This window comes from Mobula hypostoma, chromosome 3 (genome assembly GCF_963921235.1).
Source record: "Mobula hypostoma chromosome 3, sMobHyp1.1, whole genome shotgun sequence".
In the NCBI taxonomy this organism is placed as follows: Eukaryota; Metazoa; Chordata; class Chondrichthyes; order Myliobatiformes; family Myliobatidae; genus Mobula; species Mobula hypostoma.
Window position 1 is genome coordinate 219,703,160 of NC_086099.1, and position 27,850 is coordinate 219,731,009.

Below are 27,850 nucleotides of genomic sequence, written 5' to 3' on the forward strand. Positions count from 1 at the left end.
ACAAACTGGGCTGCACTGAAAGAAGGAACACAGAAAACGTTATCATCCCACAAGAGATTTAAAGATATTCAATCACAGAGTCATAGAGCACTACAGCACAGAAACAGGCTCTTCCACCCATCTAGTCTGTGCCGAACTATTTTTCTGTGTCTTAGAAATGCCGGTGACATTTTAACATTTTCTGTTCTTATATTAGAAATGTATGGAAAAGACAGAGGAAAAAAGTGAAAAAATTTCAGAACAATTCTCATTTCAGGTTGCACAAGAATAGCTCCCCCTCAGACAGTAAAGTCCAGTAGTCTAGGTCACCAAAAGTTGGAGTTACCATTAACAGTGAGATGCTTGTACCACCCAGCAATGAATGAAGAGACTTCTGAAATTATCTAATGAAACTTTCTCCCAAATTGTAAAGAAGATTGCTAGCACAAAGAGACTTCTTTGCAGACACAGGGGAATCAGCAGATGCTGGAAATCCAGAGGAACCCATATAAAATGTTGGGGGTACTCAGCAAGTCAGGCAGCATCTACGTAGGGGAATAAAGAGTCGATGTTTCAGGCAAAGACCCTTCACTGGGACTGGAAAGGAAGGGGACAGAAACCAGGATAAGGTAGGGGGAAGAGGATGGAACACATCACTTGCCAGTTTGTACTCCTTCTTCCCCACCATCATCTTATTCTGGTTTCTTCCGCCTTCATTGCCCATCTCTACGAAGAATCTCGGCGTAAAATGTCAACTGTTTATTCTCCTCCATGGACATATTTGTCAAGTGTTTCTAAAACATTCTACACATTTAATGAAACTTAATGATGACCAGAAGACACTATGATTGAACTGAATTTGTTTACAGTAGGTTAGAAACCATTAATCTGACATTAGAACATAATTCAAAGTCAATATGGAATACACCTACCTGTAAGAAGAACTGTAACTTCTTGAGCGACTCCTTGACCTACTGCTTGAGCGAGACCGTGTGCGGGAATGCGTCCTGTCCCTTGAGCTGGATCTGTAGTGACCACGTGAAGTACTTCGACTACGAGATCTGCTGTTGCTGTCCCTTGACAGCGAGTCCTCCTCACTTGAGCTTTCTTGATTTCTTTGCCTTTGGTTCAAGCGCGCTGTCCGCCGAACTTCATCAAAGAGGGAACCCGGTTTGACTTTATTTTTACTTTTGATTTCTATTTTCAGTCCTTGGGGTTTATTATCAGGTTCCGTAGTTTCTACTTTAACCTCTGTGTTAACTACGGAGCAGGCAGCTGGTACACTTGGTAATACTTTTAACGGTTTCCATTTATTACTATCAGTTAATTCACTCTCAGTCTTTGTGCTACTTTCTGTTGTATTCCCGTTGATGTCAGGTGGCTGGGCAGACTCAGCACCATTCTTTCCAGTCTTATTCGGCTCACCTTTCTCTACCAGCACACTGCTTTCTGGTTTGACTCCAGAGCCCTTTGCTCCTTTGCAATTACCAGCCCCAGAAAGCGATGCTTCCTCACTGCCTTTTGGCGCTAGGGAGATGGAAATGCACTTCTCTGGTGTGGAACCCTTGACACTCTGATGTGGGGCCTTGGCTTTTTCTGCTGCAGCTTCGGTCTTCAATAAATCACCCTTCTGCCTTGGCTGCGGTTCCACTTCTTTCTGGTGACTTGAGGTAACAGGGGAGGATTCATGGGGTTCCGCATTCTCTCTGACAGGGTGGATGACTTTCGCTGAGGCAGTGCAATTTATGACACTGGTTTCAGTGTCATGGCTTCCCACTTTGGGTGGTGTTTGGTGTTTGGGTGGGTTGACTTTAGGTTTTCCATCAAATGCGCCAGGCCCATCCATTTTTGCCTCCTCCTCTTCCTCTTCCCCGAACTCCAGAGGGGGCTGCCAGTGGAATTTTTCTTTTGCCTTCTGTACCTTTTTGATCTTCTTCTTCTCACTTTTCTTCTTGAACTTGGCGCTTTTGGACTTGGACCTTTTCTTACTTTTAAGTTTGTGTTTGACTTTCTTCTTCCGCCTCTTCTCGCTCTCGCTGGCCGATCCCGAAGAGCTGCTGGAGGCAGAGGCCTTTCTGCCCGCTGGCGGCTTGCCACCTACCTCGGAGCCTGACGATGCGGATGACTTGGCACTGCAAACCTTAGACCTCGAGTTCATTCCCCCTGTGGTCGTCTTCCCTTCTGTCTCCCCGACGTCAGATTTCTCAACCACCTCGCCCTCTTCCGAGGTCGACCGAGATTGCACTTTGCTCCCCCTACTCTGTTCGGTTTCTGACTCTGTTTCAGATTTCAATCTTGCTCTCTTGTGTACTTTCTTTGTACTTTTCTCACCTTTGCTGTGAGAGCCAGAGGCAGATTTCCTCTCTGAGGATTTGTTCCTCTCAGATTTCTTCCTTGGCTTCTGTACCTGATCATTTGCTGTGCTCGCCTTCATGTTTAAATGGTCCTTGGCAGAACCTTTGCTGGGATGCTCATCTTTTCCCTCTGATTTCTTGCTGCTTCGATTTTTTTTGGGAAATTCGGTCTTGGAGTTAGACGCAGCCAGTCTTTTAGATTCTGATTTTCCCTTTCCTCTCTCGTATTCATCTGAATCAATCTCACTGGAAGATTGTGAGGATGACACACTGCACTCAACACTTTCATAGTTCTTCCCAGTGCTGCGCTCTCTGCTTATGTGGCTGGTTGTAGAGCTTGCCTGCTGCTCTTTATCTTGCTTATTAGAAACCAAATTTTTCTTTTTATCTTTTCCATACTTCTCTTCACTGCTAGCCACACAACCTTCTTCAGACTCGTATGAACGACTAGATGATTTGGAATATGAGGATTCCCGGTACGGGGATTTGGTTACGGACCGTGACCTAGAACTGGACCGACTCCTTGACCCAGAGGAGGAACGGGTTCGTGATCTGGAGCTAAACCCTCTACTCCTCGAGCTCTTCTGATAGCCTGAAGTTGAACTTCGATCGCTCTCGTGGTCAGAGTTGTAATGCCTTCTAGTTTCTGAACGCCGATGCTGTTTCCGTAGAGATGGAGAGAGCTCATCTTCCCTGGAACACTTGGAATCTCTACTGCTCAATGTAGGTGTGGTTTCACTGAGTTTTGCCTGGGCTTCCTGGATCCGAACATAAGAAGGTTTCCAAGGCTTTTGCCCTGGTCGCCACCTTGAAGGTGGGGGACTCTCACTTAATGGAACAGCAGGAACAGCTTCAACAGTAGCAGCATGTGTTATAATTTTTTCATTTTCCTTTGAACCTACCCTTGGCGTATCAAGTTTCTTCTGGTTTAGGTTTTCAAAATGCTTTCTGGTACTCCTGTGTTTGTGCTTGGATTTGGAACTTGACTTGGATGTGGATCTACTTCTGGACGATGCAGAGCTTGAACTGGATCGGGTTCTCGACCGGGACCTGGACCTGGAACTGGTTCTAGACCTTGACCGCATTCTGGATCTCGATCTGGTTCTGGACCTAGTCCCAGTCCTAGAATTAGATCTTGATCTAGACCGGGACCTAGACCCTGATTTTGATCTAGAATAGGACCGAGATACTGTACTAGCTGAAGAAGATAGGTGACTAGAAGATCCAGACCATACTCTTTCTGAAGAGTGCCTTGATGAAGCTGTTAATGGAGATTTCTTTTCCTGCTCAAGTGAAGACTTCGTCTTGAAGCTTGATGAGCGAACAGATTCCGAAGGTACAGAGATCTCCTTTGTTTTATACTTGTGGCCTCTCTGCTTTCTGGAATGCTTTTGCTTCTTGGACTTCTTCTTAGCTTTGATTTTCCGCCGTTCCTTTTTAGGTCTCTTATAGCGGCTGGACTTTCTCCTCCTGCGGTCATCTGAATAATATCCATCATGTGACCATGACCGAGACCACGGGGAAGCAGATCTGTCACTCCACCGCCGTGATTCTGACTTCAATCTACAGATCAGAAGAGATAAAGCTCAACTTATGCTTGAAGAGGATGCATCAAGTTAAAGAAAGATGGTATTCCATCTCACTTTAGTACAGAATGTATTTACTTGGCAATAAATACTCAAAAGGAATTGAATGTTTCCAATATTGCTTCACTTCTGTCTTGCAATTGTAGCTGTCGTTATTTTTGTTTTAAGGGTATTTTATTTTGAAAGTGTAAATAAGATAAATTCAGTCAAATGGAAAAGTTATATAGTCACAGATTCAGAGGTCAACAGTGAGGAAGGTTTTCAAAGCTTGCAGAGGGATTTGGACCAGCTGGAAAAATGGCAGATGGAGTTTAATACAGACAAGTGTGAGGTATTGCACGTTGGAAGGACAAACCAAGGTAGAACATACAGGATTAATGGTAAGGCACTGAGGAGTGCAGTAGAACAGAGGGATCTGGGAATACAGATACAAAATTCCCTAAAAGTGGCGGCACAAGTAGATAGGGTCGTAAAGAGAGCTTTTGGTACATTGGCCTTATTAATCAAAGTATTGAGTATAAGAGCTGGAATGTTATTATGAGGTTGTATAAGGCATTGGTGAGGCTGAATCTGGAGTATTGTGTTCAGTTTTGGTCACCAAATTACAGGAAGGATATAAATAAGGTTGAAAGAGTGCAGAGAAGGTTTACAAGGATGTTGCCGGGACTTGAGAAACGCAGTTACAGAGAAAGTTGAATAGGTTAGGACTTTATTCCCTGGAGTGTAGAAGAATGAGGGGAGATTTGATAGAGGTATATAAAATTACGATGGGTATAGATAGAGTGAATGCAAGCTGGCTTTTTCCACTGAGGCAAGAGGAGAATAAAACCAGAGGACATGGGTTAAGGGTGAGGGGGGAAAGTCTAAAGGGAACATTGGGGGGGCTTCTTCACACAGAGAGTGGTGGGAGTGTGGAATGAGCTGCCAGACGAGGTGGTAAATGCGGGTTATTTTTTTAACATTTAAGAATAAATTGGACAGATACATGGATGGGAGGTGTATGGAGGGATATGGTCCGTGTGCAGGTCAGTGGGACTAGGCAGAAAATGGTTCGGCACAGCCAAGAGGCCCTTTCTAAGCTGTAGTTTTTCTATGGTTTTCTATGGTTTCTATAAAACCTGGTCCTTCGACCAAACATGTCTGTCTACACTAATCCCATTTGTAGTAGGTCTGTATCCTTCTATACATTGCCTATTTAAGGGCTTATCTAAATGCCTCTTAAGCATCCTGATTGTACCTGTTTGCACCATCTCCTTTGGTTTTTAATACCAGTCATGGGAAAAAAAGAAATTACCACTGATAATCTTTCCAACAGGTCACCCCTCAGCCCTCTTCATTCCAGAACAGGGGTTCCCAATCTTTTTTATGCCATGGCCCAATACTTTTAAGGGGTCTGCAGACCCCATGTTGAGAACCCCTGCTCTAGAGAAAACAATCCCAGCCTGTGCATTTCCTTCTCATAACTTAAAACTTATGTCCTACAACCTAGAAAACAGGCTGATGAATCTCCTCCACACCCTCTCCTGTGTAATCACATCCTTACTACAGTGTGGTGACCAGAATTGCAAATAATACTTCAAATACAGCCTAATCATTCCTTTATAATGTTGCAACATATGGATGTTATGTTATACACCATACATATGTTTTCTTCACCATCCTATCAACTTAAATTGTCAGGATTAGGTTCAATTTGCCAATTATAAGACCAACTTTCCAATGCCAGCGGGTGAAGGGAGATCTGATAGAGGTTAATAAGATCATGAGAGGCAGTGATAGTAGCCAGCCTGTACCTTTATTCCCCAGGTCAATATGTCTAATATGAGAGGGCACACATTTAAGGTGAGAGGGGATAAGTTAGGAGACGTGCGGAGCAAGTTTTTTTAACACACACTGAGTGGTGGGTGCTTGCAACGCGATGTCAGGGTGGTAATGGAGGCAAATACGACAGGCAATTAGGTTCTTAAGTAGGCATGTGAATATGCAGAGACAGAGGAATATGAATATTGTGTAGGCAAAAGGATTAGTTTGGGCATTTAATTACTAGATTAATTCATTCAGCACAACATCGTGGGCCGAAGACCCTAATCCTGAGCTATACGTTCTCTATGGTACATCTTGATGTGTCTTTAGATAACCCTTCTCACTATCCACACCACCAATTTTTTGTGACTTCTGCAAGTTAGTATAATCCTATTTTAGGAACACAATTAATAATTACAGGAAAATCATATGGTCTTGAGCCTGGTATGCCCGTCAATAAATTAACTCCACTTTCCCTTCCTATTCCAAATTACCTTACTCCCTTTCTATTTCCTGGTTTCTCTTCAGTTAATAGATATAATGAAGTTAAAGTATATGCACAAAATTTAACATATCCAAAACATGCAGCAAAACTGAAAATCAACAAAATATAAAATAGTCAGGTAATACATTCTCTAAAATACTGTCAAAACACTGCAGCACAGAAACATGTCCTTCAGCCCATCTAGTCAATGCTGAACCATTAATCTGCTTGGTCCTTTTAATCTGCAACTGGACCATACCAATCTATCCAAATCTCTCAAATATTGCAATCGAACCTGCATCCCCCACTTGCGCTGACATCTCGTTCCACACTCTCGCCACCCTCTCAGTGAAGTTCCCCCTCACATTCCCCCCAAACATTTCACCTTTCACCCGTAATCCATGGCCTCTAGTTGTAGTCTTACCCAACATCCAATGAAAAAGCCTGCTTGCATTTACCCTATCTATACCCCTCATAATTTTGAATACCTCTATCAAATCTCCCCTCATTCTCCTGCACTCCTGGGAATAAAGTCCGAACCTATTCACAAAATATGCAACAGTCAAGTGATAGATTGCCTGAAATATTAGTACTGTTTTGTTAATGTTACAAGTCTTTGCAAAATAAGTGCACTCAGCTTACAAAAACACAGATGTTATAAATCTGAATTAAAAATAGATAATGATAAAATACACTTCAGATCAATCAGCATCTGCAAAGGGAAAATGTCTAATATTTCTGTCACCACAGATGGTACCTGACCTGAGTATTTCCAACATAGCTGTTTCTGGTGTACTTGACATATTGGATTATGGTTAAAACAAAACACTTTTGCTTTATTTTATAGAGTTCATACTTGTCTCCTTTAGTCCACTTCTCTAAGCTGGTGGCTCTGTACGTTCTAACACGCTGCATTTCTTCCTTCCAGTGAGGTGGCGTTTCACTGGTTTCTTCATCCAGTTCAGATTCTGAATGCGATCTAGATTTTGAAGGAGTACGATAACGCTGACCCAGAAAAAGGACAAAAGGTACAAGAAAAATGTGAAATGCAATTTCTTAATCTTTTGTAGCCTGGAAGAACAATTCTACACATTACATTTTGAAGCTTTCTCCTTTTTGCATTATGCTTCCTACATCCCACAGCACAAACCGAGTCTGTGCTGTGGAAGAGCAGAAACCCTTGCTTCGAATATTCCCCAATCATTTTCTTTTCAAGTTTATTGTCAAAGGAAGACACACACAAGATCTAAGAGCCATGCACATTAAGTTTTTTTGCAGCGGCAACACTATTAATTAAGTTCATGTTAACTTATCTTTGCAAAGGAACTCAGCAGGCCAGGCAGCCACGATGGAAAAAAATAAGCAGTTGATATTTCAGGCCAAGACCCTGATGAAGAGTCTCGGCCCGAAAAGTCAACTGTTTACTCTTTTCCACAGATACTGCCTAGCCTGCTGAGTTCCTCCAGCATTTTGTGTGTGTTGCTTTGGATTTCCAGCATCTGCAGATTTTCTCGTTCTTTTACCATGAACTTAATCTAACATAAATTATATGTAACTAATAAACTGATTTCTATAGAGAACTCAAAATGTACCAAGACATACAAAAATAAATATAATTTATCTATGAGCACCCACCTAAGTGTTGGTAGGCTTTTACACAATTGCGGGAGAAATTGTGCTTTTACCTTTGTCTAATATACACAAAGAGCCCAATAATATAAATACTAATATACAATTAATGTTGGTGGACTGTAAAATCCTTGCTGTTAGACTCTGCATCTCGAGATCTCTTCACCAATAACATGCTGCCATCATAAATGTTGTATACTTGGATTTCCAGGAGGTGTTCGATAAGATGCCGCACAAAAGACTGATAAATAAGGTACAGACGCATGGAGTCGGCGGAAGTGTATTGGCATGGATAGTGGACTGGTTAACCAATAGAAGGCAGAGAGTTGGTAATAAATGGGTGTTTCTCCAGTTGGCAGTCTGTGGTGAGTGGGGTGCCGCAGGGGTTGGTGCTGGGCCCACAGCTGTTTACAATTTACATTGATGATTTGGAAGAGGGAACTGAATGTAGTATAGCAAAATTTGCTGATGACACTAAAACTGAGAGGGCCAAGGTCTGGCAGATGGAATACAATACTGGTAAATGTGAGATCATCCACTTTGGAAGGAATAATAGAAGACAAGATTATTACTTAAATGGTGAGATTGCAGCATGCTGTTGTGCAGAGGGACTTGGGAGCGCTTGTGCATGAATCGCAAAAAGTTGGCTTGCAGGTGCCACAGGTTATTAAGAAGGCAAATGGAAAGTTGGCCTTCATTGCTAGAGGGATTGAATTCAAGAGCAGGGAGGTCATGCTGCAACTATACAGGGTACTGGTGAGGCCGCACCTGGAGTACTGTGTGCAGTTCTGGTCTCCGTACTTGAGGAAGGACATACTGGCTTTGGAGGCAGTGCAGAGGAGGTTCATCAGGTTGATTCCAGGGATGAAGGGGTTACCCTCTGAGGAGAGATGGAGTTGCCTGGGACTATACTCTCTGGAGCTCAGAAGAATGAGAGGGGATCTCATAAAAACATACAAAATTTTGAAAGGGATAGATAAGATAGAAGTAGGAAAGTTGTTTCCATTGGTAGGTGAGACTAGAACTAGGAAACATTGCTTCAAGATTCAGGGGAGAAGATTTAGGATGGAGATGAGGAGAAACTGTTTTTCCCAGAGAGTGGTGTATCTGTGGAATTCTCTGCCCAGGGAAGCAGTTGAGGCCTCTTCACTAAATATATTTAAGAAACAGTTAGATAGGTTTTTACATAGTAAGGGAATTAAGGGTTATGGGGAAAAGGCAGGTAGATGGAGCTGAGTTTACGGACAGATCAGCCATGATCTTATTGAATGGCGGGGCAGGCTCGATGGGCCGGATGGCCTACTCCTGCTCCTATATCTTGACTTCTTGTGTATGAAAGCTAAGCCTGCCTTAGTCAGTATAGTCTGAAGATCAACCCAACGCTAGTATGTCCTCAGGAGGCTAATGGTGCATTATTCCACCAGCCCCTTGGTGACGCAACCACATGTATGTTGCTCACATCTGAACTTAAATTGTGATCACAGCTGAGGTTATCAGACATCAAAGCTCTTCACAATGTATATAATGGTACTTCAACGCAAGATTCTCTTATTATTCAGAATCAAAATCAGGTTTATTATCACTGACTTGTGTCGTGAAATTTATTCTTTCCTGACAGCAGCACAGTGCAAGAAAAAAAAACTAAAAATTACAATAACAAATGTAAAATTACAGAAAGAGTGCAATGCAGCGAGGTAGTGTTCATCGTAACACTGAAATGTTAAGTTTACCCAGTTATGTTATATGGCTCAGAATGTTGGACAATATCTAGGAACATGAGGAAACGAATTGAAGCAGCAGAGATGTGGTTTTTGAGGATGATGCAAAGAATATCATGGACGAAACCAATATCTAACGAGGATGTCATGAACAGAGCAAGCACAAAAAGAGAAGTAATGTATAAGATCATGAAAAGGCAATGTGACTTCATTGAACATGTGATTAGGAAAGAGGTGTTAGAATGCACGGTAATTATGGGAAAGATTGAAGGGAAGAAAGCAAGAGGAAGGCAAAGACAAATGATGATGGAGACAACAGCCAGGGAACTGTAAATGAATACCAATGAACTGATCCACTTGACCCGGAACAGGAGTGTGTGGGCCATGGCAGTCAAAGTTCAAACTGGGCATGGCACCTGATGACAATGAGTGTTCATGGACCATTCAGAAATGTGATGGCCGATGGGAAGAAGCTGTTCCTAAAATGCTGACTGTGCATCTTCAGGCTCCTGTACCGCCTCCCTGATGGTAGTATGAGAAGAGGGCATGTCCTGGGTGATGGGGGGGGGGGGGTCCTTAATGGTGAATACCACTCTTTTGAGGCATTGCCTTATGAAGATGTCCTTGATGGTGGAGAGGCTCGTGTCCATGATGGAGCTGGCTGAGTTTGCAACCCTCTGCAGCCTTTTCTGATTCTGTGCAGTAGCCCCTCCATACCAGTGAGAATGCTACAGTTAGATATACTGCACAAAATCAGGCCAGGAAGGAGTGTTGCAGATGAATGGAATAAAACTGCACGGCTAAGCAAAATAAAATGCTATAAATCTACACAATATTAGCCATAAGAATCAAGTGGTACTGAGGGTGAAGAATCTTAATAATGGGTCAACCTTGTGGGGTTGCAGAGCGGTAGTCGGTCATGATCAGTGCTTTAAAGTATTCTCTTCAGCTACCTCAATTACTGAAACAGAGTCTGCTGCAAAGGCTGATCTCTGTTTTGTCACTCAAGGTAAAGGCCTTGATTGTTTCATTCTCAAGGTCAGTCAGTTGTCCATTAGAGGACCTGCAGTACATGTCATTGATGGTTCAGGTGCTACACATCTCATACAGTCACACCGTGCCATCAATAGGTATTAAAATCAAAACAAAAAATACACATTTTCTATTTGAGTCTGCTAAATTATTTCTCAATATTAAAACATTTTTTGAAATAAATAAATTAGGGAACAACCTTTTTTACCAAAACAAAATTTGGGCTTTTCTCTTTGAAAGATAGAAGGGAAAGCCCATCTTAGATTGGGTGTTGTGTAATAACCCAGATCTTATTAGGGAACTTAATGTAAAGGAACCCTTAGGAGTCAGTGATCACAATATGATTGAATTCACACTGCAGTTTGAGAGGGAGAAGCATAACTCAAATCTATCAGTATTGCAATGGAATAAAGAGAATTATAGAGGCATGAGAGAGGAGTTTGCCCAGGTGGCTCAGAGGAGGATACTGGTAGGGATGATGGCAGAACGGAGGTAGCGGATGGTTGAAATTTCTAGGGAATAGTTCACAAGGTGCAGGATGAATATGTCTGACAGAAGAAGTTGTTCTCAAATGGCAGGGGCAGGCAACCGTAGCTGACAAGGGAAGTTAAGGACTGCATAAAAGCCAAGGAAAGGACACACAAGGTAGCAAAAGTGAGTAGAAAGCTGGATGATTAGGAACATTTTAAAAGCCAACAAAAAGCAACTAAAAAAGTTTTAAGAAAGGAGAAGATGAAATATGAGAGCAAACTAGCCAATAATATAAAGCAGAATACCAAAAGTTTTTTTTCAGTTATATAAAGAGTAAAGGGAGTTGAGAGTTGATTTAGGACCACTGGAAAATGATTCTGGTGAGGTAGTAATGGGGGACAAAGAAATGGCAGATAAACTTAATGGGTACTTTACATCAGTCTTCACTGTGGAAGACACTAGCAGTGTGCCAGAGGTCCATGAGTGTTAGGGAGCTGGAGTGAGTGCCATTGTTATTACAAAAAAGAAAGCACTAGGCAAAATCAAAGGTCTTAAGGTGGATAAGTCACCTGGACCAGATGGACTACATTCCAGAGTCCTGAGAGAGGTTGCTGAAGAGACAACAGGTGCATTGGTCATGATCTTTCAAGAATTACTTGATTCTGGCATAGTCCCAGACGACTGGAAGATTGCAAATGTCACTCCACTCTTTTAAGAAGGGAAGAAGGCAAAAGGAAGCAATTTATAGGCCAGTTAGCCTAACCTCAGAGGTTGGGAAAGTGTTAAGAGTCCATTATCAAGGATGAGGTTTCGAGGTACTTAGAGACTAATGATAAAACAAGTCAAAGTCAGCATGATTTCTGTAAAGGGAAATCAGTGAGGAAAGAATAAAGGGGGCCTTTTCTGTTTGGCTGCCAATGACTAGTAGTGTTTCTCAGGGGTCAGTATTGGGACTATTACTTTTCACATTGTTTGTCAATGATTTAGATAGTGGAATTGATGGCTTTGTGGATGATACGAAGATAGGTGGAGAGGTAGGTAGTTCTGAGAAGCAATACGATTGCAACAGAGCTTAGACAAATTGGAAGAATGGACAAAAAAATGGCATATGGAATACAGTGTTGGGAAATGTATGAAAATGCATTTTGGTAAAAGAAACAATAAGTGTGGACTATTACCGAAATGAGGCGAAGTTTCAAACATCAGAGGTGCAGAAGGACTTAGGAGTCCTTGTACAAGACTCCCAGAAGATTAACTTACAGGTTAAGTCTGTGATAAAGGCGGCAAATGCAATGCTGGCATTTATTTCAAGGGGAATAGAATATAAAAGTAAGGAGATAATGCTGAGGCTTTATAAGAGACTAGTCAGGCTGCACTTGGAGTTTTGTCAACAGCTCTGGGCCCCATACCTCAGAAAGGATGTGTTGTCATTGGAGAGAGTCCAGAGGAGGCTCATGGTGATGATTCTGGGAATGAAGGGGTTAACAAATGAAGAGCATTTGGCAGCTTTGGGCCTGCACTCACTGGAATTTAAAAGAATACCGGGGGGGGGGGGGGCAGGGGAATCTAATTGAAACCTACCGAATGATGAAAGGACTAGATAAAGTGGATGTGGAGAGGATGTTTCCAATGGTGGTCTGTGCCAAACAAGATTCTGATCCAAGTTAGTTCCATCTACTCGTGTTTAACCCTCCAACCTGGGGTCCACGTACCCTTTGGTTAATGGCATTGATCCCTGGCACGAAGAAGGTTGTGAACTCCTGCTCTAAACCTTTCTGATCTATGTACCTGTCCAAGTGCTCTTTAAGTGATGCTAGCATACCTGTCTCAATCACTACATAATGACCACTCTCTCTCTCACCTTAAACTTATGTCCTCTCGTTCTCGATTCCCTAACCTCGGAAAAGTTTGTGAGAATTGGAATTGGTTTACTGTCAAATATCAAGATACAGTGAAAAGCATGTCTTGCATTCTGTTCATACAGATCAAATCATTAAACAATGCAATGAGGTAAAATAAGATAAAATAGTAACAATGCAGAATAAAGTGTGAAAGCTACAGAGGAATTGCAATGCAAGTGCAGATAAATGATAAAGTGCAAGATTATAATGAAGTAATCTGTGAGGGCAAGAGATCTTATTGCACAAGAGGTTCATTTGAAAGTCTGATAACAGCAGGATAGAGAGAAACATACCATCGTTCCTCTGCCTTTAATCTTACGGCCTGATTTCGACACCACTGGCTTCTGTTCACTAATTGTTGAGGGTGGTTCCTGAAGCTTTCTGTAAGGAAACGGAAATAAAATCTGAAATAATCCAAACTAAAGGAAAACTCTTCACAAATATCAAATCTGTTAACTGTGTCGTTTTTCAGCCTTAAATGCATAGTTCCCCAGTGCAAAATGCTTTGGGCAAATCAAAAAGACTTGATTTGAGTACACTTTTCAGTTCTTGCAGCCTATACAAGCTCCACATATGGTCTGCATCATCCCATTAGCCCCATCATCCCTTCACTTTCCCCTCCCCTACCCTCTTGATCTGCTCATCACCCACACCTTCTCTACACCTATTCTCCTCTTACTTCCTTCCCTTTTTTCCATGGTTTTCTCTCCTCTTTGATCAGATTCCATCCTCTTCAGACCTTTGTCACCCCGCTCTGACCCAGATCCGCCTCTCCCCACACCCACCTTTTTATACTGGCTATCAGCCCTCTTTCTTTCCAGTCTTGAAGGAGGCTGGACCCAAATGCCATCTGCCTATATCCCTCCACAGGTGCTGCCTAACCTGCTGAGTTCCTCCAGCATTTTGTGTTTTGCTGTAGAATGCCAGCATCTGAAGCCTCCTCAAGAGGCAGTGTGAACTTCCGCAGGGTTTTCTAGCCTGTAGGCAGGATGTCTGCTCATTAAGCTGAGCTGCACTGGGTTAAACTAGGCCACAAGCCCAATAGTCTCATTGAAATAAATGGGAGATAGAAGAAAAATTCTGGGAGCATTCAGGCATCGTGAAACAGAGTTAGTGTTTCAAGTCCCTGATTCTTCGACAGATCTAAGGAGAGAAAATGAGCAGTGGGATGAATAGGGCAAAAGAACCTCTCTCTGATAGGGTGATACCAGGTTTGCCCAGGGGATAAGCTGTAAGCATACCCAACTAGCTGAGTCAGAAAATACAACTCTTCACCTCAGGCTCAAGCCTCATGTCTCAAATTCCTTAGGTTATTACAGAAGATACAACACTTACCCTTTCATGGCAATCCAGGGCTACCTGCAGCTAGCAGGAATGGCCCTGTACATTCCAGTCTGCTACTTTAATTCATCATCTCATTCCCATCCATCTATCTGTGGCATCCTATAGTGCTCCTTAAAAGGAAATCTTGCCTGATAAATCTGTTGGAATTCATCGAGGATATAACAGGCAGGATAGACAAAGGACAAATAGACAGTGGATGCTGCTTACTTGGATGATGGAATTGATGGCTTTGTGGCCAAGTTTGCAGATGATATGGAGATAGGTGAAGGGGCAGATAGGATTGACAAAGCAGGGAGTCAGAATCAGGTTTACTATCACTGACATGTTGTGAAATTTTCTGATTTTGCGACAGCAGCATAATGCAATATATAATGATAGAGAGAAAAAAATTGTGAATCACGGTAAGTATATATACTAAATAGTTAAATAAGTAGTGCAAAAATAGAAATAAAAAAATAGTGAGATAGTGTTCATATTGGTGCTTTTACAAAGGATGCATGATGCTTTCAGAGTTTGAGGAGACTTGGTACATCACCAAAGACGGCAGCAAATTCCTACAGATGCACCATGGAGAGCAGTCGGACTGGTTGCACCAACGTCTGGTATGGAGACATCAATCCACAGGAACAAAAAAAAAACCTAGTTCCATCATGGGTGTTAGACTTCCACCAACAACCACATCCTTAAAAGGCGATGCTTCAAGGAGGCTTCCATCACTAAGAACTCTCATCATCCAGAACATGTCCTCTTCTTATAATGGAGGTACAGGAGACTGAAGATACACAATGTTTTAGGATTTCTTCCCCTCCACCATCAGATTTCTGAAGGGTCCATGAACACTAACTCACTACTTTGAACTCGTTTTGCACTATTTATTTATTTTTAATATATTTCTTATTGTTATACTTTGTAACTTTTTATGTATTGCATTGTAAAACAAATTTCATGACATAAAATGGCCACTTTATTACAGGAGTGGAATCCGATGTGGTCTTCTGCTGCTGAAGCCTATCCACTTCGAGGGTCAACATGCTGTGCATTCAGAGATGCTCTTCTACACATTGCTGTTGTAACACGTGGTTATTTCAGTTACTGTCACCTTGAACTAATCTGGCCATTCTCCTCTGACAACTCTCTCTGTGACAAGGCATTTTTGCTCACAGAACCGCCACTCACTGGTTTTTTTTTTGCACCATTCTCTGTAAACTCCAGGGAATTATGTGTGTCAAAATCCCAGGAGATCAGCAGTTTCTGATATATTCAAACCACCCCATCTTGCACCAACAATCATTCCATGGTCAAAGTCACTTGGATCAGATTTCACCCCCATTCTGATGCTTGGTCTGAACGGCAATTGAACTGCTTGACCAAGTCTGCATGTTTTTATCCATGGAGTTGCTGCCACATGATTGGCTGATTAGATATTTCCATTAACAAGGTGTACAGGTGTACCCAATAAAGTGACCTCTGTATGTCTGATAATAAACCTGATTCTGAACCCCGAACTTTCACTAGCTTCTTTCACATGGTCAGCTATGACATGGATGGAACCTTAACAGCTGTTGAAAACTCTTCAGTGACACAGCCCTTCTGCTCAACCGCTGGGCCCAGGGCTTCCACGGGGGAAATCACCTATGGTTCAGGGACAACTGACGGGATTAGATCTATTGCCCAGAATCACCAAGATCTGTTTTTTTTGGGTGAGATTTGTTTTGGGATTAGTGAAGGCAGAGAAAGGAAGAATTAGTAATGAGCAATCTTGGCTAAGCCACTTAGAGAAATTATTGTTCTTCCTTGAAAAATATCAGAAGACCTTAGCATCCATTTGAATTGTCAAATAATTTGGTGAAACAATCACTCATCACAAGTACTTTAAAAGAAAAATATCAACATAACCAAGGAAAAGAACTAAATGGCTTTGCCTAACAGAAGGGGGAAGGAAAAGGAAGTGGGAAATCAAACCAAATCATAATGAAATTAAAAAGGAATAATGGGTATTTTTTTGGACATAGCTTAGACATAATCTGAGACTAATTATTGATTGATTGACTAATTATTTATTGATCTCTCCCCCTCTTCCTTGGAATCATGGTTAGCAGTCAAAAAATTAAAATAAAGTCAAGTCAAATTTATTGTCATTTAACTATATACACCCTATCCTCGTTATATGCATCTTCACAGTTATGCGAGGAACCTATTTCTACCAACGTCTCGTTATATGCTTTCCAAAATTCAGTTATGCAAGGAGCACTGCCTTCCCGCCAATACAAGTCACGTGCGCACGCCTCACAGTCTCACTCCCGCTACTCTCGCATTGGTTTTGGCAAGGTGTGGTTGCGTGATCTTAAACTTCTGTTGGTTTTGCCTACGGTGCAGTGATTCTGTGCTTGAAATATTTAACTATGCCTCCTAAGCTTCCGATGTCACGTCCTGGGCTGTCAGCCGAGCGGCAGAGAACCGCTTTAACACTTGAAAAAAGTTGGAATTTATAAACAGCGCAGCATCAGCTGAAGGTAACACAGCTGTGGGATGGCTACTGCTGGGAACAGAATCTTGCCTTTAAAGTTCTTTTGTTGCTTGACAACACGCCAGCCCACCCTAAACATTTGGACAGCATTCATCCTAACATAACAGTACGTTTCCTGCCACTTAACACAACATCGCTGATTCAACTACTCGACCAGTGTGATCCACATTCAAAGCGTACTTTTTTTTTTAACTGCAAACTATCTCTCAGATGCTGCAAGCAACAGACGATTTTGAAAATCCTGGGAGTTTACCAATGGTGAGGGAATAGTGGAAGTCAGAACACTTGGCACAAATGGCGATGGACATGGACCCAAGTCTAGAACGGAGTCAGCATTTCAGTCGTTCCCTGCCGTCAACCCTTCTTCCCTACAAGCAAATTTAAAACAAAATGCTGCCAAGCAAACAACCCTCACCACTTTATTCAAATTGGTAACAGCTTCAGCTGGCAGTTCTAAGAGTTCTGTGAGTCTTCCTTCACCCCTTGCTGTGCTTGATATGATCCTGATGACCACAATCACCCACCTTATCTATGTACAACTGCCCGACACCACAACAACCACTCATCTCCTGGAGCGAACACACCTGCCACTGTTGGTGAGTACTGTACACCCTAGGATGTTAACTTTCTATGATTTATTACATTGAATATTACCTTAAATTGATGAAATATAATACAAATGTTGTCTTGTAGTACTGCTTTTGTGTCGTATTGGTATGAAAATGTGAATAAATTACAGATAAAACATATTTAGGAAGCCCTCTGGAACGCATCCCTATTTTCTCTATTTAAATAATTATTCACATTATACGAATTCACATTATGCATCAACTTCGAGGAACTTATCCCCTGCATATAACAAGGATAGGGTGTACATGTATACTGTCAAATGAGACGTTTCTCTGCACCAGGGTATAAAGCACATATAACACACAATAACTTATGAAAGTTAGGATAAAATCTACAGACAAATTACTCATAAAAAACAAAGTAAAGCACATAAATTAAATATTATAAGTTACAGAACATATTAGCTGGTGACATTTTGAATGTGATGCAATAATCAATTAGCCAAAATGCCACAAAAATACAATTCTAGATATTACATTTATTCTCTTTAATACATCAAAAGTGAATTTCATATATTTAAACATCTTTTTGACTGTTTTACTTGTTAAAAGTATATTTAAAAAAACACCAGCAATGTAAAGCAGAATGACTGCAGTTTACTCACGGTTCAGTATCTGGTTTCGGCACATCCCGCCTGAGCAAAAATCTGTTCTCTGGTACCGGGGGGATCTCCTCGGGCCTCACAGATAGCTTCTGTCGCTTTGGATTCAAATCTCTGTCTTTCTCATCTTCTTCACCCACACCATTATGGCTGCTGGAGGACAAAAAGTGGAGCTCATCAAGCAGTGGATTGATCAATGTGTCCATACAAGCATGCTTAAATATCTCCTGAAACCACTGACAACACAATTAGCAGTTGTCAAAGTGGGGCATTCATTCAAGTTACAACTTCCCATAGAACCAAACGTATAAATCTCAAAATGCATCTTTTTTAAAAAAAACGGTGAATAGAAAATCCACTGGGGATAGGAAGGTACTTTTCCATTAAGATCATGCAGCAATGGAATGAAGAGAGGTTATTAATTACAATAGCGATGACACCTAGCACGTTCTCAAGAACACAAGAAGCAGACCACCACTGAGCCCCCAACCATGCTCATATTGAATGGCTAGTTAGGTAGTTAGTTAAGCCAGTCACCCCTACAGTGGCACAGGCCACCAACAGCAGTTTGCCAGAGTCCTCCGTCCTGAGCCAGGCTAATGGTGTCCTGGATGACAGAAGGTTGATCGGACCTGTGGCTTTCACGGACCAATAGCTTTCATCATATGACTTAGACCATAAGATACAGGAGCAGAAATAGGCCATTCGGCCCATCAAGTCTGCTCCGCCGTTCAATCATAGGCTGAGCCACTTCACCCAGTCATCCCCACTCTCCTGCTTTCACCCCATACCCCTTTGATGCCCTGGCTAATCAAGCACCTATAAGTTTTATTTGTTTTCCTGTCATGGGATAGCTGTGTAAATATGCTGTACTGTATCTGCTCTGTGATATGCTGTGCTGCTTTGTAAAATAAGAATAAATAATAATAAAAATTTGAATTAAAAAAAAAAGAACGTATCTCTGCCTTAAATACACCCAATGACTTGGCCTCCACAGCCGCTTGTGGCAACAAATTCCACAGATTTACCACCCTCTGACTAAAGTAATTTCTCTGCATCTCAGTTCTAAAAGGACGCCCTTCAATCCTGAAGTCGTGCTCTCTTGTCCTAGAAACACCCACTACAGGAAATAACTTTGCCATACCTAATCTGTTCAGGCCTTTTAATATTCGGAATGTTTCTATGAAATCCCCCCTCATTCTCCTAAACTCCAGGGAATACAGCCCAAGAGCTGCCAGACGTTCCTCATACGGTAACCCTCTAATTCCTGGAATTATTCTCGTGAATCTTCTCTGAACCCTCTCCAATGTCAGTATACCCTTTCTAAAACAAGGAGCCCAAAACTGCACAGAATACTCCAAGTGTGGTCTCACGAGTGCCTTATAGAGCCTCAACGTCACATTCTGGCACTTATATTCTATACCTCTAGAAATGAATGCCAACATTGCATTCGCCATCTGCACAACCGACTCAACCTGGAGGTTAACCTTTAGGGTATCCTGCACAAGGATTCCCAAGTCCCTTTGCATCTCGGCATTTTGAATTCTCTCCCCATCTAAATAATAGTCTGTCCGTTTATTTCTTCCACTAAAGTGCATAATCATACACTTTCCAACATTGTATTTCATTTGTCACTTCTTTGCCCATTCCCCTAAACTATCTAAGTCTCTCTGCAGGCTCTCTGTTTCCTCAACACTACCCGCTCCTTCACCTATCTGGGTATCATCGGCAAATTTAGCCACAAATCCCTTAACACCGTAGTCCAAATCATTGACATACTTTATACTTTATTGTCGCCAAACAATTGATACTAGAACGTACAATCATCACAGCGATATTTGAATCTGCACTTCCCACTCCCTGGATTACAAATATTAAATATTAAAAATAGTAAAATTTAGTAAATATTAAAAATTTAAATTATGAATCATAAATAGAAAGTAGAAAAATGGAAAGTAAGGTAGTGCAAAAAAACCAAGAGGCAGGTCCGGATATTTGGAGGGTACGGCCCAGATCCAGGTCAGGATCCGTTTAGCATAAAAAGTAAAAAGTAACGGTCCCAACACCAGCCCCTGTGGAACTTCACCGATAACCAGCAACCAGCCAGAATAGGATGTCTTTATACCTACTCTCTGTTTTCTACCAACCAGCCAATGCTCCACTCACGCTAGTAACTTCCCTGTAATTCCATGGGCTCTTATCTTGCTAAGCAACCTCATGTGCAGCTCCTTGTCAAAGGCCTTCTGAAAATCCAAGTACACCATGTCTACTGCATCTCCTTTGTCTAGCCTGCTTGTAATTTCCTCAAAGAATTGCAGTAGGTTTGTCAGGCAGGATCTTCCTTTCAGGAAACCATGCTGGCTTTAGCCTATCATACATCTTCTTAGGTGATGATCCTTCCTCTCCCATGGATGAGGTCCTTGGAGCTTCTGTTGGCATTTCTTTAGCAGTGGGCTTTTACAGGATTGGGTTGCTAACCCTCTTTTGTATGTTTTGAATGGTAGGACATACTTAGCTATACTCCTCTTCTATGCCAGTCCCCATTACCCTTGAAGTTCCAAATATTCACCCATCTCCACCTTAAATATATCTAAGGATCTGGCCTCCAAAGGGGTGGAGAATTCCAAAGATTCACCAGCTTCTGTGAGAAGGAATTTCAAAGTACTTCAGATTTAAATAAAGTTATTTTGTTCTCCCACTGGAACAACTCGTCATACTTTTAAGTTTAACATTATAGCTCCACCTCCTGCAATTTCTCCTTTTAGCTCACCGCTTCTGTCACTTGCTCAGCTGCTATTCTCTTTGGCGGAACAGGTCCAATCATTTCAGTTATATCCTTAGCAGAATTATTCCACAAAACTGCTCAGAATCCTACAACATTAACACAGGCTTCTCACAGTAGACCAAGTGAAGTGCGTGTGTTTTATAGAGGTTCTCTTAGGGTACCTTAAAGCACTTCAGGTGAAATTAATTGCTTTAACAATGAAATCACGAAGATCCCACAACCAGCAGTAGACTTGATAGCCAATTTGTCTACTGAAAGTAGCATGTTATTGGGAGCTTTTATATTTTACTAAGAACACTTCCAAGTGTGTGCATGGTTGTGGTTTCATCTCTGATCAACCGTTTTCAGCCCTCAGAGGCTGCATGGCAGGCAACTTGGAGAATCAAAGGGAAAACAAAACTGGAACCAACATTAAAGATGGGAGGAGATACAAGTAGACAGTGAGCCATAAAATAAGATTAAATTTGAATTTATTTTAAAATGCAAAACAAAGACAAAGCATGTAGACCCAGGCTCGATCCTCATCTCTGTACTGAGGATCTCATCAGAGCAGCTGTAGTTACTAATGGCAGCTGCTCTACTTAATGGGTTTGAAAAGGCAAAGCAGTCAGTGCTGCAGCCCCTAATTACCACATTGCAACCTTTACTAAGAATTAAAGAGCACAGGGTTTTAATGTTTGCCAGTCAGACCACAATGCCACTCGATGCCCAGGCTGTCATCTGCCAGGCACATGTGGTGCTGGAAAGATTCCACAGACAGAATAGCTACTGTAAGTCCAAAGACAGTTAATAATAAGAATATGTGGGGACGTAGGATTAGTGTGTATAGAAGTAGAAATACTGTACGTAAATTCTTAATTCTTTCTCTGCCAATTAAAAGCTTTTTTAAATTAATGCACAAAATTCTTAGATGTTACTATTTCAGAGGGCCTGTCCTGGACCCAGCACGTAAATGCAATTGTGAAGAAAGCACAGTAGCGCCTCTACTTCCTTAAGAGTCTGCCGCAATTCGGTTTGACATTGAAAACTTTGACAAGCCTCTACAGTTGTGTAGTGGAGATTGTACTGACTGGCTGCATCACGGCCTGGTATGGAAATACCAAAGCCTTTGAGTGAAAAATTCTACCAAAGGTAGTGGATTTGGTCCAGTACATAATGGGTAAAGCCCCCCCCACCCCCAACCATTGAGCACATCTAGAGGAAACACTGTTGTAGGAAAGCAGCATCCAACATCAGAGATCCTCACCACCCAGGCCATGCTCCTTTCTTACTGCTGCCATCAGGTAGAAGCTACAAGAGCCTCAGGACTTCACCACAGGCTTAAGAACAATCACCACCAATCACCAGGCTCTTGAACAAAAGGGGATAACTACACTCACGTGCCTTCCATTGAGATGTTCCCACAACCAGTTATCTCACTTTAAGAACTCGAGATTTCAAGAACTCATGTCCTCACTATTTATTTATATCTGCAGAGTTTCTCATCTTCTGCACTCTGGTTGATCTTTCGTTGATCTGTTATAGTTACTATCCTATAGATTTGCTGAGTATGCCCACAGGAAAATGAATCTCAGGGCTGTAATGGTAACATATATACTTTCTTGAACAGCATGTTACTAAACCTACAAGGGAACATGCCATCTTAGATCTGGTCTTATGCAATGAGACAGGTAAAATTAGTGATCTTGTAGTTTCAAAGGTACACTTAATGTCAGAGAAATGTATTCAATACACATCTTGAAATTCTTTTTCTTCGCAACCATCCAGGAAAACAGAGGAGTGCCCCAAAGAATGAAGGACTGTTAAATATTAGAACCCCAAAGCCCCCCCCCAGCTCCCCCCTCCCACGCATAAGCAGCAGGAAAACAATGATTCATCCCTCCCCCTTGGAAAGAGTGATCACAGTATGATTGAGTTTCTCATACAAATGGAGGGTGCAATAGTTTGATCTAAAACCAGTGTATTATGCCTAAACAATGGAGACTACAATGGGATGAGGGAGGATTTGGCTAGAGTAGACTGGGAACACAGGCTATATGGTGGGGCAGTTGAGGAACAGTGGAAGACTCTCAACAAAAGTATATTCTAGTTAAAAGCAAGGATTGTAAGAGTGGATAGAGCCACCCTTGAATAACTAAGGAAATAAAGGAAGGCATCAAACTAAAAGCTTGTGCATACAAAGTTGCCAAGAGCAGTGGGAAACTGGAAAATTGGGAAAACTTTAAAAAGCAACAAAGAACCACTAAGCGAGCAATAAAGCAAGGGAAGCCAGATTATGAAAATAAACTAGCACAAAATATAAAAAGAGATAATAAAATTTTCATAATTATATAAAGCGGAAAAGGGTTGCTAAAGTGAATGTAAGTCCCTTGGAGGTTGAGAAGGGGGAATTGAAATTGGGTAATGAGGAAATAGCAGAGGCTTTGAATGACTATTTTGTGTTGGTCCACGGTGGTAGACACATCGAACATTCCAAAGAGAGATGTTATGGATGCGATGGGAGGTGAGGACCTTGAAACAATGGCTATCACTAAAGAGGTAGTGCTGAGCAAACTTGTGGTGCTGATGGAATGCATCCCAGGGTACTGAAGGAAATGGCACAAGTTATTGTAGAGGCTTTGATGATAATTTACCAGAATTCCCTGGACTCTGGGCAGGTCCCAGCAGATTGGAAGATGGTGAATGTCACACCACTGTTCAAAAAAGGATGTAGACAAAAGGCAGGCAATTGTAGGCTAGTTAGTTTAACATCTGTAGTTGGGAAAATGCTTTAAGCTATCAATAATGAAGAAATAGTGAGGCATCTGGAAAGAAATGGATCCATCAGCATGGATTCAGCAAACGCAGGTCCTGTTTGACAAACTTACTGGAGTTCTTTGAGGCTATAACAGCGCAGTGGACAGAGGGGAACAGATGGACGTTACTTACTTGGATTTCCAGAAGGTGTGTGACAAGATGCCCCATAAAAGACTTACCCATAAGATAAGGATGCATAGAGTTGTATTAGCATGGATAGGGGATTGGTTAACTAACAGAAAGCAGAGAGTTGGGATAGATGGGTATTACTCTGGTTGACAACCAGTGGTGAGGGGTGTGCTGCAGGGGTCAGTGCTGGGCCCGTAATTGTTCATGATATACATTAACGATCTGGAAGATGGACTGAGTGTAATGTATCTAAGTTTGCTGATGATACTAAATTGAGTGGAAAAGCAAATTGTGCAGAATATACAGAGTCTGCAGAGAGATGTAGATAGGCTAAGTGAATGGGCAAGGGTCTCACAGATGGTGTACAACGTTGGTAAATGCAAGGTCATCCACTTTGGAAGGAAAAATGGAAAATGAGATTATCATTTAAATGGTAAAAGACTGCAGCATGCTGCTGTGCAGAGGGACTTGGGAGTGCTTGAGCATGAATCACAAAAGGTTGGTTTGCAGGTGCAGCAGGCTATCAAGAGGGCAAGTGGAATGGTGGCCTTCATTGCCAGAGGGATTGAATTCAAGAGCAGGGAGGTTATGCTGCAACTATACAGGGCACTGGTGAGGCTGCATCTGGAGTACTGTGTGCAGTTCTGGTCTCCTTACTTGAGGAAGGATATACTGTCTTTGGAGGCAGTGCAGAGGAGGTCCACTAGGTTGATTCCAGAGATGAGGGGGTTAGACTATGAGGAGAGATTGAGTTGCCTGGGACTGTACTTGCTGCAATTCATTAGAATGAGAGGTGATCTTATAGAAACATATAAAATTATGAAAGGGATAGATAAGACAGAGGCAGGAAAGTTGTTCCCACTGGTAGGGAAGACTAGAACTAGTGGACATAGCCTCAAGATTCAGGGGAGTAGATTTAGGATGGAGATGAGCAAGAACTGCTTTTCCCAGGGAGTGAAATTCCCTGCCCAATGAAGCAGTGGAGGCTACCTCAGTAAATATGTTTGTATATTTAAGACAAGGTTGGATAGATTTTTGCGCAGCAGGGGAATTAATGGTTATGGAGAAAAGGCAGATAGGTTAAGATTAGATTATGAGGACACGCAGTCCTCTGTTATTGTCATTTAGTAATGCATGCACTAAGAAATGATACAATTTGTGCCTCCAGAATGATATCACAGAAACACAAGACAAACCAAGACTGAAAAAACTGACAAAAACCACATACAGGTTTCCCCCGCAATCCGGAGGTAGAGCGTTCCTATGAAACGGTTCGTAAGCCGAAATGTCGTAAAGCGAAGAAGCAATTACCATTTATTTATATGGGAAAATTTTGTGAGCGTTCGCAGACCCAAAAATAACCTACCAAATCATGCCAAATAACATATAAAACCTAAAATAACAGTAACATATAGTAAAAGCAGGAATGATATGATAAATACACAGCCTATATAAAGTAGAAAAACTTTTCCACAATCATTACTGAACTGTTCTCCGTAGTGAAAATCTCACGCAAGCGCCGTTGGCAGAAAATCTCACACAGGTGCTGCTGGCAAAAACACACGCAAGTGCTCTCTGGTAATCTTTAAACTATGAAGCTGCCAAATCATACCAAATAACACATAAAAATACACAGTCCATATAAAGTAGAAATAATGTATGTACAGTGTAGTATCACTTACCGGAATTGGTTCAGTGCCGAGCACACTGATGATGGTGTGTTAGACTGAGTCGTCAGAGTTTGGGTGGTGCAATGGCCCCTCCACCCTCCAGGCCGCTGAGTGATACATTGCCGCGAAGAACGCAGGCATCCAGCGGTAGCAGGGAGGTACACAGCACATCTTTAAGAAAAAAGCCGAAACAAACATGCTAATTAATTAGGTGCCGCCCGTAACTGTTGGCCCAGATCAGTGCCGATTTCCGATTGCGTCGTGTTTGATCTGGGCCGACAATTACGTGTCGGCGGCACCTAATTAATTAGTATGTTTATTTCGGCATTTTTCTTAAAGATAAGCTGTGTGCGTCCCGGCTACCCTTGCATTCTCCGCGAATCGGTATCTGTCCGGGGCCCGGGGGTTGGGGTGGTGGGACACTGGGGTGTCATCTCATCGTCTGTTTCCATTAGAGCAGGCAGCTCATCTTCTCCTATGACTGCCCGCCTCGATGTCGAAGTTCGAGGTTCGTCGTCTGCTGTGGAAGGCTTGCTTGACTGCTGAGCCTCGTGTATTTTTCTATCACACAGTTCTTTAATAAGGACACAAACCATCCTGCAAATATCCCCTAAACCTACGTACCCTTTCAAAATTAAAGTCCTACTTTATCATTACTCATTCGTTTTTGATTGTTACCCTTTTTTCTTCAAATTGCATCAGCTCTTCATCTGTCAGTTCTTGGTGATGGGATGTCAAAACCTCAACATCATCTTCGTCAACTTCCACAAGCCAAATTCACGTTGCCCTTACTTCGTTCACCACGATCAAAATGTTTAATTATGTCTAGTTTTACCGTAAGTGTAACACCCTTACGAGCTCTTTCCGGCTTTTCCGATACCACAGAACTCATCTTGCAAACAGCTAATCACAGGCTCGTGTTTAAGCAATGCCGGCGAGAATCCGGGGGAGAGCGGCTGCTCGGGGCGCGCTGCCTTTTATCGTGCGCTGAATTCTTTTTTCGTAACAGTGAAAACACCTTCTGAAAGCGAAAATAGGGTACTAATGTAGGTCTTTCGTAACAGTGAGGTTTCGTAAAGCGAACGTTCGAAAAGCGGGGGACACCTGTAATTATAACATATAGTTACAACAGTGCAAAGGAATACCGTAATTTGATGAAGAACAGACTATGGTCACGGTAAAAAAAAGCCTCAAAGTCTCTTGCATCTCACGCAGACGGTTGAAGGGAGAAACTCTCCTTGCCATGAGCTGATGCAGCATCCTGGAAGCACCCGACCACAGTCCGACTCTGAGTCCATCCAAAAACTTCAAGCCTCCGACCAGCCCTCCGACACCGAGCACCATCTCTGCCGAGTGCTTCGACCCCGGCCCCGGCAACAGGCAGTAGGCAAAGCCGAGGATTTGGGGCCTTCCCCTCTGGAGATTCTCGATCGCACAGTCGCAGCGGCAGCGAAGCAGGCGTTTCAGAAGTTTCTCCAGGTGTTCCTCCGTGCTTCTTCATGTCTGTCTCCATCAAATCAGGATTGTGCACAGCCCCTATTTAACAAATACGATACCATTTTGGAGCGGCCACGCGCGCTGCGTCATGCCACCATCTTCTCCTCCCCAAGAAGAGTTGATCATGAGGCATACACTTCCACCTCTGCTTTTGAGAGACTCTATAGTCTATCTTGATGGTGTATAGTAAATCAGTCAATCTGAATTGCTGCATAGTACTGTAGTAATTTTATGTATTGCATTGTACTGCTGCTGCAAAGAAAGCAAATTTCATGACATGAGAGTGATGATAAACCTGATTCTGATATGGGTCTCTATTGTAGACTGAGAGTGGGAAGTGGGTAGGGAGAGGGGAATTATGGTTGGGGAAAAGGGGAAGGGAGAAGGGGAAGTGGGAAGCACCATAGAGACATTATATAATGATCAATAAACTAATTGTTTGAAATCAAATGACCTTGCCTGCTGTCTAAGGGCTGTGTGCATCTGCACACAACTGCCACCCCACGCTCTTGGCACTCTTTCTCTGCCACCTGTCCCACACCCCTCCCATGGCACTCCACCCTCACCATTCACACCATCCTTTGCTCCCACCAGATTTACAAGCTTGCTCTCTGCTCCACATTGACTAAAACAGTACTGTGCAAAAGTCTTAGGCACCCTAGCTATATATATGTGCCTAAGACTTTTGTACAATACTGTATATATAAATTAAATGAATTAAGTACAAAAAGAGAGCAGAAATAGTGAGGTAGCATTCATGGGTTGGTTCACTGCTGGTACAATAATCTGATGGTAGAAGGGAAGAAGCGTGTCTGCTGAGCATGTACCTTCAGGCTCCTGTATCACCTCTTTGATGGTGGCAGCGAGAAGAGGGCATGCCCTGGGTCTTGGGGTTATTACAATTGAGTATAGAA

The 27,850-nt window shown here is 42.2% G+C and overlaps 1 protein-coding gene across 7 annotated transcripts in view; it reads right to left on the bottom strand.

The window, feature by feature from the left end:
* The window catches only part of nktr (natural killer cell triggering receptor), a 224,725-nt gene that overhangs the window by 20,719 nt on the left and 176,156 nt on the right, over positions 1-27,850 (bottom strand). For 6 of the 7 annotated variants that reach the window (XM_063044549.1, XM_063044548.1, XM_063044547.1 and 3 more), the window contains 4 exons: positions 18,063-18,212; positions 13,251-13,338; positions 7,063-7,211; positions 912-3,896 (listed from right to left, as the gene is read on the bottom strand). In XM_063044549.1, coding sequence (XP_062900619.1) covers positions 912-3,896; positions 7,063-7,211; positions 13,251-13,338; positions 18,063-18,212 — 3,372 coding nt within the window. The remainder of the gene's footprint in view (positions 1-911; positions 3,897-7,062; positions 7,212-13,250; positions 13,339-18,062; positions 18,213-27,850) is intronic. The other variant, XM_063044546.1, reaches the window with a different exon arrangement.